We start from the raw sequence: 16380 nt of genomic DNA on the forward strand, positions 1-16380 counted from the left end.
CCCTGTATATATGAATTAATTAGAGGCAACCTACCTTGCTCGTTTAGGTACGAAACCTATCTGTGCCTCTACTTTGAGGCCATGAGATGGCGCATTTAATAATATATGAAAGTATACGCTGGACCTGTGTATAGTAGTTGACGTGATGAGGAGACCTGTGCCTAACGGTGTTCGCTATAACCTACGTTTTATGTTATAAATTCCCCCTAAAAATATATTCTACATAAGACTATTCTACATAGGATATAACTCACAAGAACTTAGTAGTTATTATTCTTAAATAATATAAAAGTATATGTTCGATCTGTGTATAGTAGTAGACGTGATGAGAAGACATATGCCTAACGGTGGTCACTATAAGCTAAAGGTATTTTTGGCATGATGGCATTTTTTTTGTGTGTCCTCGTATTCTATTTTTTATTCTATACCGTATCACCGGAATGGGACGTTTCATCGCCGGCGGTTCATCGCCGCCGTTTCGATGCCGCCGGTTCATCACCAGTCCATTTCATCGCCGTTCCGTTTCATCGCCATCCGTTTCATGGCCAGTTAGTCAGTTGATTTTGTATTATGGGAGATGACACGACACGACTTTAAATTCAGTTCAAAACTTGAACATGACAATTAAAAAGATAAAATATATTATGTTTACTGTTTTAATTCCCCTAAATTTTTGTACATAATTTTTGGGTTTGTGGCAGATTGACAGTTAACCTACGACCACATATGTGTTGACCGACTGGGGAAAGAAGAGGCGATTGATTAACCGACGTCTGTCAGAACACATTCAGAAACTCCGAAAAGAACTGTCATAGTTTTTCTTACTTGTTTTAGTATGTAGTTTGTTGTAAATAAACAAATAAAATAGTTTAAAGTGTGCCCCGACTACTTCGCATCCCGCAAACCGGCCACATTGGTGACCCCGAGAAAACACTGTAAGTACAACGATTTAAAGACGACATTATGACAGATAACGACCAAACAATGTCAAACGATAATGCTACACCATACGAAGGCAATGATCACCCAATAATTGCACGGGTAGGCATAAAAGCTCCAGAGTTTTGGCGCAAAGAACCAGAACTATGGTTTCTTCGGCTGGAGGCGCAGTTCCGACAAGCCAAAATAACATCTGACAACTGCAAATTCGATCATACTGCTGCTAGTTTAAACAGTGACATACTAATAGAAGTGGCGGATATTGTAAAGAATCCAACTGCTGGCAATTCCTATACACAACTGAAAGCTCGCCTTCTCGAAAGGTATGGCATTAGCTCAGATGAAAGGATCCACAGATTAATGGAGCTCACTCTGGGTGACTTAAAACCCACTCAACTACTCCACAGAATGCAAGCTCTGGCCACGGATAGCATTAGTACACAAATTCTAAAAAATTTTTGGTTGGACCGCCTACCACCTTCGGTTCGAAGTGTTATATCTGTTCTTGATGGAGATCTAGAAGAGCTTGCTAAGAAAGCCGATAAGTACCTCCGATGTTCCAGTTTTCCAGTCATGTCTGTTACCGAAAGCCCTACCTTAGACAAAGCAGTGGCTGCATTGAATGACCAAGTGAGCGCTTTATTCAACAGATTAGCTGTAGCTGAAGAACGGCAACAGATTCAAATGGTCAAGAGTACCAAGTCATCATCTGACGAGCAGTGTTACTACCATCGAAGATTTGGTGCACAAGCAAAGAAATGTAGACCACCCTGCAGTTTTACAAAAAACGACGAAAGGGCGCAGTAATGGCAGCAACTGCAGCCCCTCACATACCACGCCGCCTCTTCATTACCGATGGTGTTCTCCAACTTCAGTTCCTTATTGATACAGGGGCAGACCTGAGTGTGCTTCCACGTAAAATCTGCACTGCAACTCGGCCCAGCACTGTATGCCTATATTCTGCCACCGGATCGTGCATCCAAACGTATGGGCAGAGACAACTTTCACTAAACCTTGGTCTAGACCAACCTGTAACATGGACTTTTGTAGTCGCAGATGTCACCACACCCATACTAGGAGCCGATTTTCTGACACATTATGGCATTAGTGTTGACATGAGAAACAAACGACTAGTAAGCTCAAATATGTCAAGCAGTATTACCTGTGTGTCTCGTCGTGTTAAAGTACCAGAAGTAGGCCTATCCACTGCCCATCCTTACGATCGTCCGGCAGCCACTATACCAGAGGATACTGAAAGGGTCCAGCACTATATTGAGACTCGGGGTACACCAGTATTTTCTAAACCACGAAGACTTCCACCAGATCGTTTTCAAGCTCTACGAGCAGAATTCAACGAGCTGATGCAGGCAGGCATTATCCGACCATCAAAGTCATCTTGGGCTAGTCCGCTTCACTTGGTTAAGAAGTCCAATGGACGATGGCGAGCCTGTGGAGATTTCCGCCGTCTAAATGCCATGACCAAACCAGATCGCTACCCAATACCGCACATCCAGGATTTTGCTAACCAGCTACATGGAAAGAGAATTTTCTCTTGTATTGATTTGATACGTGCTTTTTACCAAATTCCAGTTCACCCGAAGGATGTACAAAAGACGGCTGTAATAACCCCCTTTGGGCTTTACGAGTTTCTTCGAATGCCACTCGGTTTGCGAAATGCTGCCCAGACGTTCCAGAGGTACCTAGATCACCTTTTTCGAGAATGCCCATATGTGTATGTATACATCGACGATATTTTGGTTGCCTCGGAGACTGATACCGAGCATGAGAAACACCTGGCATCAGTACTTCGGATTCTGGAAGCAAATGGACTTCAAATCAACAAGGATAAATCAAAATTCCGTGAAAGTGAAGTAAACTTCCTGGGTGCCACGGTCTCCCCAACTGGCGTTCGTCCATTGCCGGCTAAATTAGGCGCAATTCGCAACTTTCCACAGCCTACGACCTATCGACAGCTACGAAGGTTTATGGGTATGTTCAATTTCTACAGACGTTGGTTACCAAATGCTGCGAATGAACTAATGCCATTAACGGACTTACTGTCTCAGCAAAAGAAAAAGAAGCAAGAACTGACATTAACACCAGCAGCTGCAGCAGCTTTCTCCAAAGTCAAAGAACTCTTGGCCGCGTCGACTGAATTGGTTTTCCCAGCACCGAATGCCCAATTGAACATGTCAGTTGATGCCTCAGATGTTGCCATCGGCGGTGTTTTGCAACAGCTTATAGGTGAACATCTACAACCCATCGCTTTCTTCTCTAGAAAGCTTTCTAAAACGGAGCGAAACTATAGCACTTATGACCGAGAGCTGTTGGCCATATTCAGTGGCATACATCACTTCCGCCATTTTCTTGAGGGCATGCCGTTTACCATTTATACTGACCACAAGCCTTTAACGTTTGCCTTCCAACAGCGACATGAGTGGCAGTCTCCACGACAGATACGCCAACTAGAATTTATTGGACAATTCTCGACCGACATTCGACATATTCAGGGTGCAGCCAATATCGTTGCCGATTGTCTCTCACGACCCGAAGTAGACGCTGTCACAACACCCATTACAATTGACTATAACCGGCTATCCGAAGCTCAGACTACAGATGAGACTCTCCAACAGACTCTGAACGATCCTGCTAGCTCCTTACAACTTCAGCGAATAGTTCTACCAGATAGCCAACGACCTATTTATTGTTCAGTCCAAGATGGTCGTATACGAGTTTATGTGCCAGCTGTGTTCCAGAGAGACGTTTTCCTGAAGTTCCACACGCAGTCCCACCCAGGACATGCTGCTACATTACGAATGATTGCCGAACGCTTTGTGTGGTATAACATGAATCGCCAAGTCAAGCAGTGGTCACGAGAGTGCATCCAATGTCAACGTGCCAAAATTGGACGTCACACTGTTACACCTGTGACACCTATAGGAATGCCAGATGATCGATTCGCACACATACATGTCGACATTGTGGGCCCACTTCCAACAAATCAGAACTTTCGATACCTGCTCACAATCATCGATCGTTTCACGAGATGGCCCGAGGCCATACCTATCTCGGAAATTACAGCCGAAGTTGTTGCGCAGAAGCTCCTTGAGGGATGGATATCTCGGTTTGGTGTGCCAGCAACCATAACAACGGATCGAGGTAGGCAATTTGAGAGCCACTTATTTCGCCAGCTCAATAGATTGCTAGGTGTACAACATATTAAAACCACTGCCTACCACCCACAGTCAAATGGATGTATTGAACGTTTCCACCGAACCCTCAAGGCTGCTCTCATCGCCGCGGACACAGTATCGTGGGTTGACGCCCTCCCTCTGGTCATGCTAAGCCTTCGAAACACTTTCAAACAGGACATTGCGTGTACAGCCTCCGAGTTAGTGTATGGTACCCCAGTATGTCTCCCTAGTGCTGCTACACCCGACGAGCACAGTTTTGTCCAACGACTACGTCAGACCATGGGAGCATTGCGGCCTCTACCGACGAGCAACCACTCAGTCCGCTCTGCCTTTGTCCATCCGGATCTGCAGACTACGAGTCATGTGTTTGTGCGGACTGATAAAGTAAAGCCTCCGCTTACACCTCACTATACAGGCCCGTTCAGAGTGATAGAACGAAGTGACAAGTTTCTAACTGTGGATGTCAAAAATGTTCCTCGGCGAATTTCCATGGACCGACTCAAACCAGCATATATTCCAGCGACCCAACAGGTGCAGGAAGAACATGCATATGCCAACCGTCTGATGAGCAACACAGGTCAACATAGCCGTTCGAAACCAGTAGGTTCCTCACTGGAGGGGAACCCTGTGGCAGATTGACAGTTAACCTACGACCACATATGTGTTGACCGGCTGGGGAAAGAAGAGGAGATTGATTAACCGACGTCTGTCAGAACACATTCAGAAACTCCGAAAAGAACTGTCATAGTTTTTCTTACTTGTTTTAGTATGTAGTTTGTTGTAAATAAACAAATAAAATAGTTTAAAGTGTGCCCCGACTACTTTGCATCCCGCAAACCGGCCACAGGTTCTTTTCGAATTTAAGAAACAGTTTCTCTTGGTTGGAAATGTTGACCGTGGAATTTAAAAGATTATCAGTAGTAATTGCACAAGAGCTCTAAAATTATTGAATTTTTCCCGAGTGTCACTTTGGCAGTTTTAATTTCACGAGCCGAAGGCGAGTGAAATTATTTCAAAGTGTCACGAGGGCAAAAATTCTATATTAATTTTAGAGTTCGAGTGCAATTTGTTGCGATTATTTCATGAATAAAACTGTTCAAAACCAAAATTTTATTGTAATTTATATATGTAAGTACCAATTAGTGAAATTAAACACACAGTTGTTATAAATATGTATTTGACGGTTGAAAGTCATCACTTTTATAATTTTTAAAACATTTGTCATTAATGTCACTGAATGTATTTTTTCGTAGCAACGAAGGGCATCTGACGTAATATGCTTAACGACGGGAGATTATCAAAAATTATCACCTTAATTTGCATGTCTGTAGCTTTCTATTGGTCAGAATCTCCTATGAATGAAATAATCATTATAATATATTTTATATTATAAAAGTTTAAAAGTCTATTAAAAGATTAAGTATGGCAACGGGAATGGTCATATCTCGCATTTCCTATAATTCCTAATTAATACTGAAAATAAATAATAAATGTAACTGTCGAAAATTCGGAAATATATCAGATAGCGATTAACTGAGTGGCGATGAATCGGCTGGTGATGAATCGTCCGGCGGTGAATCGGCCGGCGATGAATCGGCCGGCGATGAACTGGCGGCATCGAAACGGCGGCGATGAAACGTCCTAGACCCCCGTATCACGCACGTTTAACAAACTAATGTTAGGTTTTATCAAATTGGAGCTCTATGTTTAGCAGTGTACGTTAGTGAATTAACATTTAACTTTTATTCTTTATTACTACATTACCATAGGCCAGATTTAGTGTAGACCTGTGTAGAACAGTGAGTATTCAGCGGAGGCCTGTATCGATCAGGTTTTGAGTTGAGGAAATACAAATTACCCAAAACTGTTACAGAGAAAAGAGTTTTTGTACATTAATTAACAGCACTGATATCATAATCCTTTATTCAACATCACTATTTTTCTCACTGTAGTGATTAATTGTACCCATTTTTATTGAAACACATATTATTGTCAGTAGTTATTTTAACCTTTTATCTATCACCTATTATCATAATTTATATTAAAATTTTATTACCGTTAAACATTGAAGAATAAAAGGGATGCGGTCAGGTGCATTTGATTGGTCTAAGTGAAAATGTGATTGAATTTTCCCACATAAAATTGCCGAAATTTGGGGGTGGGGCAAATGTCGAAATTTGGGTGGGCCACGTTTGAGTGGCCCTTACTCTGCTTACGATGTTTGGGTCTTTTCCGGGTTTAAGGATAGGAACAACTAAGATGTTTTTGAAAGAATCGATAACTATATTTTTTTGGATCATATCATTGAAGACATTTTTTTAGCAACATGTGGTAGGTTGGTTAACATGGGGTATTTTACGTGATCGATACCAGGAGAAGTATTTATGCAGTTTTTAAGGGCAAAATCTAATTCAGTTTCAGAAAATGGTTTTAACAGGAAGTGATTATTTGAATGATGAGTTTATGTAGATCGTGTAGGTAAATTTTGAGCAAATGGAGGACATACTTTATTAAAAAGTCGTCTAATAGATTATCGTTGAAGGGTTTTATACTAATAGTTGCTTTTCAATTCATTTTGTTGGCTTGTATCTCATTAGAGGAGGTATTTTTGCTTAAATTAGAACACCATTTAATCCAACTAGCTTTGGCTTTTTGTTTCAACTGCTTTTTAGTACGAGCAGTAACTTTCTGACAGTTTAGATAATTATCAAGGCTTGTTGAACGTTTATACAATGATAATACTTCTTTTTTGTCATTGATTATCAGATCGCATTCTGGGTCCCACCACGTTGGAGGCGATCGAATTTTGGATTTAAAAATTTTGTATTGAGGAATAGATTCTATTTGCAGCATCATTAATGCAATTTATTAGAAAACTATAATTTTGATAAGTTAAAAAGTTTGAAAGAGTTATTGTAGTTGGAAAACATGTTTTCAATTAAGGATGTATATAGGGACCAATTGGCTTTCTTGATATTCCATTTGCTTTTTGGATAAATTATTTCTTGTGAGGTGTTGGTTATTGAAAAATTCATAGTTATAGCAAAATGATTCGAGCCTAAGGTGTCAGATAAAACTGACCAAGTGAATTTACTGGCTATATTAGCTGTGCAGAGTGAAATGTCAATTATAGATTTTTGCGTACCATACCTAGGAAGATATGTAGGTTCTCCATTATTCAAAATTACAAGATCTAGGTCTTCGATTCTGCTAAAAATTTGGTTACCAACTGGATCATTACGCAGTGAGCCCCATAGTGAATGATGAGCATTCATATCTCCCCCAATTAAAAAAGGTGATTTGATTTGTAAGAAGATATTTATGTAATCGTTTTTGGATGTACTAATATTTGGTGGTCTATATATAGATAAAAAACTTAATTCTATTGTGTTACATTTAACGATAGCACCGCAAACTAAAATATCCTCATTAAAATTGTTTCTAATATTTATTTTACAAAATGGTATAGTTGTTTTAATTAAAATTGCAACACCTGCATACCCGTCATATCTATCTTGGCGAATTATATTATAACCTTTAAATGTATAATTTTGATTTGGGTTGAACCAGGTTTCACTTATTAATACAATATCAATAGTTTCAGTTATTAAAAAATGAATTAAACTATTTTTATTCGAAACAACGGATCTACCGTTCCATTGCAAAATTTTTAATGATTTAAGTTCTGGGTACATGTTATTTATTAGTGATATCCTCTAAAATCATTTTTATACCATGGTAAATACTATCTTGACTCATAGTTTTTATATCATCTACAGTTTAAATATTTGTGATCAAATTAAAAATAAAATTGGAAATGAGTGTTTCCAATCCTCTCTGATCTGGTTTGTTTTGACAAATTGGAGTGTTTAAATTAGTAGGGAGGGGTTTGGAGGGCCCACAATTAAAAGGGAACATGGGTGAATTGTTTTGTGATTGGTTTGGTAATATTTTTCGTTTTTTAGCTATATTATAGTGGCTTGAGGAGGGTTGGGATGTATTATTTGATGATATGTTTTGGTTTTTATGCGTGGTAGTAGAAGGGATTGATTTTTTTGAAGATGCTGGGTGGGGAGGGAAACTCTCTGTTATTGTCTAGTGTGGAATATCTATTCTGAATGAACAATCCCGAGAAGGACAATTCACAGTAATTCTTTGCCTCGATAAAGGAAATTTTTTGCTCAATCATTACGTTCTTTATCTTCTTTTGATGTTAGTATTTTGGACACTTCTTGGATATGGAAACATGATCTTTACTATTACAATGTATGCATTGAACATCATTATATTGACATGTATGATCTTCATTTTTGAGTTTTCCACATTTTATGCAATGTGCTTATGAACTGCGACACTGCTTGGAAATATGTCCAAGTCTTAAGCAATTGTAACACTGATACTTTGCCAATGTAGGTTTCAACGGGAAAAAATACACTATTTATAGCAATGTAGCTAGGAAGAATATTTCCTTCGAAGGTGACTATCATTGTCCTTTTGGGTACATATTTAGTTTTTCCATCGGTATCAACTTTTCTGTAAGTTCTTTTAAAGGCTACTATGGGGGAGGGAGATTTACTATTATCTAACAAATACTTTTCATCGTATTGAATATCAATATCTCTTATTAGGCTTCTAGTTTCTAGTAATTGATTAGGGACATAAGCTAGTAAGTTTTGGTCTTTTAATTTTACATTTTTAACCAAATTATTTGCATCTACGATTGACCTTAACAAAACTTTAATTCTCTTTTTTCCAATGGCTTTAATTTCAATAATATTAGGAATGTTCAATTTTTTGTGTAAGATGTCCGAAACAGTAAGTGGATGTAAACGGGCAATATCCTGATTGTTTGTTTTTTTAAATATATACATAAACGTTATTAAAATTGTACTTATCTGATACAACGTTGAACAATTTTTCTCTACAACTTTTTGCCGAGGTGGGATTTGTTGTGTCGGCACTTTAATAAAGTCTCTGGTTTTAGTTGTAAATTTTGCAGTAGAATCATCCAAATTTTCGATTAAACTTGATTCAATAATATCAATTTCACTATTCTCACTAGCACCTGAAAAGTTTTCACCTAATGGTGTCCCTGGGGAAAAAGCTTCCCCAATTGGGGGGTCGCTTATAGGCTTGTTTATCGCACTCAATCAATATCAGTTTTTAAAACACCTATATTAATTTAATAACAAACACCAAAAGTGTCCTTTTTTCTACTAATTAACTCGCTAAATTGTTAATTTTATTAAGAGCAGATTTTAATGGGCACTGTCAGTTTGACATTTTTGAAAGATTTGGTCGTTTACAAGTTCTTGATAGATTTTTAAGACAACAAAGTATTTTTTATTTGGCAACACCGCTTCCTGCAGGACACTATTAATTTAAAATAACTAAATTTAAGAAGAAATTTGTTGACTATAAAATTTATCACTTGCGTTGAGATGTTCTAATCCAAGTGCAGTTAATTTATTACTGTGTAATTACTGTAATAAACAAGATCATACTATTTTTATATAATATACCTATTTTTTTTTCAGGTTGGCATATTTCCATCCAACTTCGTGGCTCATCAAGAACCCTCTCAAGACTTTTCGGATCATTACAATAACATTATAGCAGACATAGATCCTGTGAAAATAGATTTTTCCGAATTAGATCTTGAAGAAGTGATAGGTATTGGTGGATTTGGTAAAGTGTATCGTGGTATTTGGAAAAACCGCGAAGTGGCTGTCAAAGCAGCTCGTCAAGATGCAGATGCAGATGCTATGGTTACACTTGAAAATGTTATCAAAGAAGCGAAACTCTTTTGTTTATTGTGTCATGAAAACATTGTGTCGTTAGAAGGAGTTTGTCTACAAGAGCCAAACCTCTGTTTAGTATTAGAATACTGTAGAGGCGGTTCTTTAAATCGTATATTGGCAGGTCGAAAAATTAGACCTGGCGTGTTAGTGGATTGGGCGGTACAAATTGCTAGAGGTATGGATTACTTGCACTGCAGAGCGCCTATATCTCTTATACATCGTGATTTAAAGAGCTCTAATGGTAAGTACGGCAATTCAAATTATGTAATATTGGAAGTTTATGTAAACAAATTTGTTAATTGTATAAATACTATGTTCAATTTAAAAATATAAAACCACGAAGCATTACTTGTACAGCACGACCAAATTCACTCTGTATTTGATATTTAGATGCGCATTGGTGTTGACGTTCGGTTTTTCCAAATTTTTTTAATTTCTTTTTGGTATTGTCTCGCCAAGTAAAAAACCTGCACGGTACCAAAACAAAATTCAGATACTGTCAAAAAAATAAACGTCAACAACAGTCCGCAGCCAAATCTCAAATACAAAGTGAATTTGGTCGTGCTGTATACACTTATGAACGCAATTAGATAAATGCTCTACGATACAAATTATCATAAAAACATTAGTTGTATTTATTGTGCCGATGGAATGTAGGAAGCTTATTCATTCATGCCACATGAGACAGGAAAAAAGTAAGAAAAAAGAAGATAAATAGAATCATACTTGTCTATCAAACCTACTTTACTTGTCAAAAATCGTCGAATGGCTCGGTCCACTTTTACTCGCTTACATCTAAACTAGAGTGAGAAGAGGGTCAAAAATTGGTTCCATGACATCTCGTAACGCGACAGTTCGTAACCGGACAACTGGTAACATCGACAGTTCGTAACGGCGACAGTTCGTAACGTTAAACCAAATTGAATTATTCTGTTTATTTTTGTTAACGTGGAAACGAAATGTTATTACAATTATAAATGAAATTATGTTTATCAGTTTAACGAATCAATGTCAGCATAAACATTTTTAAGGCATTTCATATTTCGTGTTTCAGAATACATATACAGATTAATAAAAGTATTTAAACCAAGTATTAAAGTATTAAAAGCCATCCCTCGTATCAACTATAACCGTTGATTGAATACCCCAACTCTATAACCAATCACAAGAATTATTATAATAACAGGTAATTATAATCTTTCCTTTGCAAAATGTTTACTAGAAAATTGGGAATGTGTAAAGATGGTTGTTGGCTTAAATATTTCACGAATTACTTCATTATTCCTTTTTCTAGGTATATGCAAATTTAAGGAACAATAAGAGGGATAAACTTTTAAAAATATTGTTAAAAGTTTGTATGTATTTAAATATTTGTGTTTAAAGACTTTTAATACATATATTCTGAAACACGAAACATAAAATGTGTTATACATGTTTATCCCGGTACTGATTCGTTAAATTAATAAACATAATTTTAATTATAACTGTAATAACAGTTAGTTTCCACGTTAACAAAAATAAACAGAATAATTCAATTTTGACGTTACGAATTGTCCGTTACGAATTTGTATAGTTACGAACTGTCGCCGTTACGAACTGTCGCTGTTACGAATTGTCCGTTACCAGTTGTCCGATTACGAACTGTCGCGTTACGAGATGTCTGGTCACGCAAAAATTGTCTGTTGCATTGGAGCAAGTATGGAGCTTCATATCGTAAAAAGCGGAACCTTCACTTAGTCTAGGCGCCAGCTAGGTCACCGTGGCCTTTTCAATTCTGATGGACAAACCCAGTATTTCTTATGTATTTTTGACTGCTTATTACGAAATAATATCGAGGGTGGATTTCGATACGAGTGGTCAAAAAATTGTTATAAGCATTTAATATAATTGTTTATAAGGCTCTAGCTCGTAAACAAAAAGAGATAAGAAAAATGTTTTCTAATAAAATGTATTCCTTGTTAAAAAACAAAGAAAACGGCGCTTACTAAACTTAAATCCAATAATTAGAACTCAAGATATTGTAAAATAAGTTCATAATACTCAAGGAAAATAAGTTAGAAACAGACCATTTTCGGGACACTCAAATATCCAGGTATAGTCTGTTCGCTAAACTCAGACACAACTGGCTAGTGATTTTAGTGGGTAATTTTTTTGTTTTTGGCCAATTTTGCCAAAATTGGCAAAATTACTAACTATTTAGTAATTATTAACTATTTAGTAAATTTTTTTTTGCCAATTTTATCAAATTGGCAAAATTGTTTTCTAAAATTACTAGCCAATTGTGTCTGAGTTTAGCGAACGGACTATAGCTGACTACTTTTTTAGTGATTGTAGACATATAGGAAGAAAACCTACCTGTTTCCTGCCTAGAGTTCGCGTCCGTTTTTTAATTATTAACAATTTAGTGCAAAAATCGCGATTTTTTCGATTTCTTGTACCCCATTCAAAAGATAAATAGTTTACATAGAATTACAAAATTTAATTTTTTAGAACATTGAAAAACCTTCAAAATGCCGATTTTTAAAAGTTAAATAGTTAATTTGTTGCTACGCTAACTGCAAAATAAGTGAAGATCGTTATTTGTTAATAACTTGTACTAAAACTTCCTTAGAACATTAGTATTTTACCCAAAGTTGGGTATTGGGGTACTTAACAAACCCTCAAAATTTGAGACCGATCTATTAATTAGTTTAAAAGTTATTCTATTTGTTTATCCCAGAGACCTTTATTTTGCAATAACATAAGACAGAAAATAATGAAGATAGGGCAATTCTGCGTATGCCAAATGAAAGTAGAACACTGATACTATCAAAATGTACTAAAGAAAGATAAAAAAATTATCTATTATAGTCAAAAATCATAATGCCAAATTTTTGAAATGTTGTAGTTTATAAACATTTAGAATAACTGTATAGTATATTGTGCAACAAGTGCAGAAAGGTACTAATTTCTCACGAGTTTGAAAAGTTGCGGTACGAGCGCAAGCGAGTGCCGCAATTCAAACGAGTGAGAAATTACCTTTCTGCACGTGTTTCACACTATACTTTTTCTACAAGCACAGTTTTTCCTAAAAATAAAAATCACAATTTCCAAACGACGATTAATTATAATAGGTACCTATGTGATAAATTTTAAACTGTATTTAATCAATACCTACTAATCAATTTAAATTCCTTATACCTAAATAAATTGCACAGAAATCAGTTAAAAAATTAATGCACTGCCTTAATTTGTTTAAATTTAAACAATTATTACACATTATTGACATTATATTTATGCAGTCACGGATTTACACAAAACCTACTTCATTCGACGTCTCTTGCACAGGTTGCTAAATCCTTATTGGGTATTTGATAATTATAAAATGTTTAATAAGAATAAAATTGTAAAATAAAACAGTTGTAACATCCATAATTTAGTTTCTATGCTATAGTTAAATATAATAATTGTCTTATAGGTTATATATTTGTCTAAAGTTTAACCACGGATGTAAACAGAATATAACGTTACTCAGAATGCGGTAGTCCACGGATGTAAACAGAATATAACGTTACTCAGAATGAGGTAGACAACTGTGCAGAAAAGAACTTTGCGGCACAGAAACGTCACTTTGCGGCACAGAAACGTCACTTTTCTGCACACTAATGTCAAATATCTTATACTGTGAGAAAATATCAAGTTTGCTAACATAAAACCGTGCAGAAAAGTGCACTTTGAATAGTGGTTGTAGAAAAAAAATATTGTCGAATTCGTGTATTTTACACGAATTTCTAAAAATGTTGTTCAATTTGTGACTAGCCGTGGTAAGTGAAGGGGGAGCTGGGAGCCAACAAATGCACGAGTTCAAAAACTAAAAAAGGCAACATAACTACTTTCATTTTCTACATCTCGCGATCTACTGAATATATTTGGATCTTTCTTTTTTTAATTTGTATGTAATTTTTCTGTACATTACAAACATGCGATATATGTCTAGATATTTATTAATTATTAAATAGTCTAATTTGTTTAAACAATTTAAAAAAAAAATTTCATAAAGATCCATGCTTTTAATCATACTATCTATTATTCATAGAAAAAGTTAAGGTATACTTTTTAAATAAATTATTTTTAATAAATAATTATCTAATAAAAATCATTTATTTATCAAAGTATACTTTAACTTTTTCTATGATCATTATTGATACTATGATTAAAAAAATAGATTTTTGTAAAAAATAATAATAATTTTTTCTACGACCGTTTAATAACATGCTCATTATTCGCTATTTTTTAATAGATAATAGCACCCATTACTTTACCCGTGAGTAATAGTTCATTACTCACGGGTCATTACTCACGGGCTGAAGTTAGATTCAAGTGGCGCATGCCAGTTTTAATATTAATCGTATACAGGGTGTTTCATTAATAATTGTCCATATAGTAACTGGAGAAACCTTAGCACAAAATACAAAGATTTAACCTAAAACACTTAAATAAAATGTGGTTCCTTACTGAGTTACAGGGTGTTTTCTCTAAAAATTTAAAAACTATTTTTGCTCAGAATTTTAAAAGTATTCAACGTACCCTTTTTATACTTGGCAAAAAGTGCAACTACTATACACCCTACTAGATTATGATAAACAAAGGTTTCTAGCTACTACCAGAGGCGTACGACAGGGAAAGTGAATGGTTGACCCTTCTCAAATTCTACGCCACTGGAAGAATCACTATTTTAGTACCATTTTTAGATTCCTTAATACTTTCTACGTAAATAATATACTCTTCATTGGTAACGATAAAGTAATTAGTTTTCGAGATATTTGAAGTTAAATATGAAACGGCAAAGTTATTTTGATTCATTTATAAATATCATTCATATGATTAAAACTTAAAAATTATTTGTACCCAGTACTTTAAAACTATTTGGCGTATCCTTATCATACTTGGCAGACAGTGTAACTACTGTACATCCTACTAAATTAAGATAAATACAGGTTTTTAGCTACTACCAGAGGCGTACGACAGGGGATAGTGACTGGTTGACCCTTCCCAAATTCTACGCCAATGACGAAATTGCCATTTTAGTGTTATTTTTTGATTTTCCAATATTTTTTATGTAAATAATAGACTCTTCATTTGGAACGATAAAATGGTTAGTTTTCGAGATATTTGAAATTAAAAATGAAGCGACACAATACATTAATCAAAATAACCGTCTCGTTTCATTTTTAACTTCAAAGATCTCGAAAACTAATGACTTTATCGTTACGAGTTAGGAGTATATTATTTTCATAGAAAGTATTGGAGAATCCAAAAATTGAACTAAAATAGGAATTCCGCCAGTGGCGTAGAATTTCTTTCCCCCGTCGTACGCCTCTGGTAATAACCAGAAACGTTTGTTTAACATAATTTAGTCGTTTGTACAGTACCTATACTTCCTGCCAAGTGTTAAAAGCATACGTCGAATAGTTTTGAAATGCTGAGCAAAAATAGTTTTTAAATTTTTAGATAAAACACCCTGTAACTCCGTAAGGAACCACATTTTATTTAAGTGTTTTAGGTTAAATCTTCGTATTTTGTGCTAAGGTTTCTCCAGTTACTATATGGACAATTATTAATGAAACACCCAGTATAAACTGCAAATAAAATTACTTAACTTGTTTATTTAATACAAAAATTATTGTAATTTATATCAATAATTAACTTCGAAAAATTTTAAAAGGAATTTTTACATTAACAATGTCAGTATATTTTTTACGTTTATACCTTGTTTACTAAAAATTTTGACGTTTACCATTTATTTTAGTGACAGTGACATTAGAGTATTTTGTTTGTGTTAATTGGAATTTATAACTAATATTGTGTTTATTTTTGAAGTTGTATTTGTGTTAAATATATTATATATAGTTAAATGTAAATATACATAAAACTTTATGAATGAAATAATTTTTCGGAAACGAGTAGAACTTGGATTGACTATTTCTTGTTGGATTTTTACAATACATAAGAATTTGGTAAAAGTAGGCAACCAATTATTAAGCCACGTGCTAGAAGTAAACAGCATTTAGGTATTTTTGTAAATTATTATAATTTAAATCTCGAGTAGTTGATAATCGGACTGGGACGTTTCGCCGTCGCCGTTTTGCCGTCGCCATTTCGCCGTCGCCGTCGAGCCAGTTCGCCGTCGGCCGTTCCGCTGTCGCCATCCGGGCATTGGTTAAGTTTACAAGAACGTGATAACATACTAACTTTTTTTATACTAAATGTCGCAAGAACGTGATAACATACTAACTTTTTTTATACTAAATGTCAGTGTAAATAAAATGCTGATGTTGCTAGTAAAACCAAGTTATATTTTCGTATTCAACTATACATTGTTTTCGTCTGAAAAATAAAATATTTACAAGAGTATAATTAGAATACATCATTAAATCGATAAATTACTCCAGGGAAATAAGGTTTTT

General features: G+C 35.4%; 1 protein-coding gene across 1 annotated transcript in view; it reads left to right on the forward strand.

Annotated features, from left to right (window-relative positions):
* LOC126884396 (mitogen-activated protein kinase kinase kinase 11-like) overlaps positions 1-16380 on the forward strand; it is a 713707-nt gene that overhangs the window by 295866 nt on the left and 401461 nt on the right. Inside the window, exon 3 of the mRNA XM_050650315.1 lies at positions 9671-10175. Coding sequence (XP_050506272.1) covers positions 9671-10175 — 505 coding nt within the window. The remainder of the gene's footprint in view (positions 1-9670; positions 10176-16380) is intronic.

Source organism: Diabrotica virgifera, chromosome 5 (assembly GCF_917563875.1).
Source record: "Diabrotica virgifera virgifera chromosome 5, PGI_DIABVI_V3a".
Lineage (NCBI taxonomy): Eukaryota > Metazoa > Arthropoda > Insecta > Coleoptera > Chrysomelidae > Diabrotica > Diabrotica virgifera.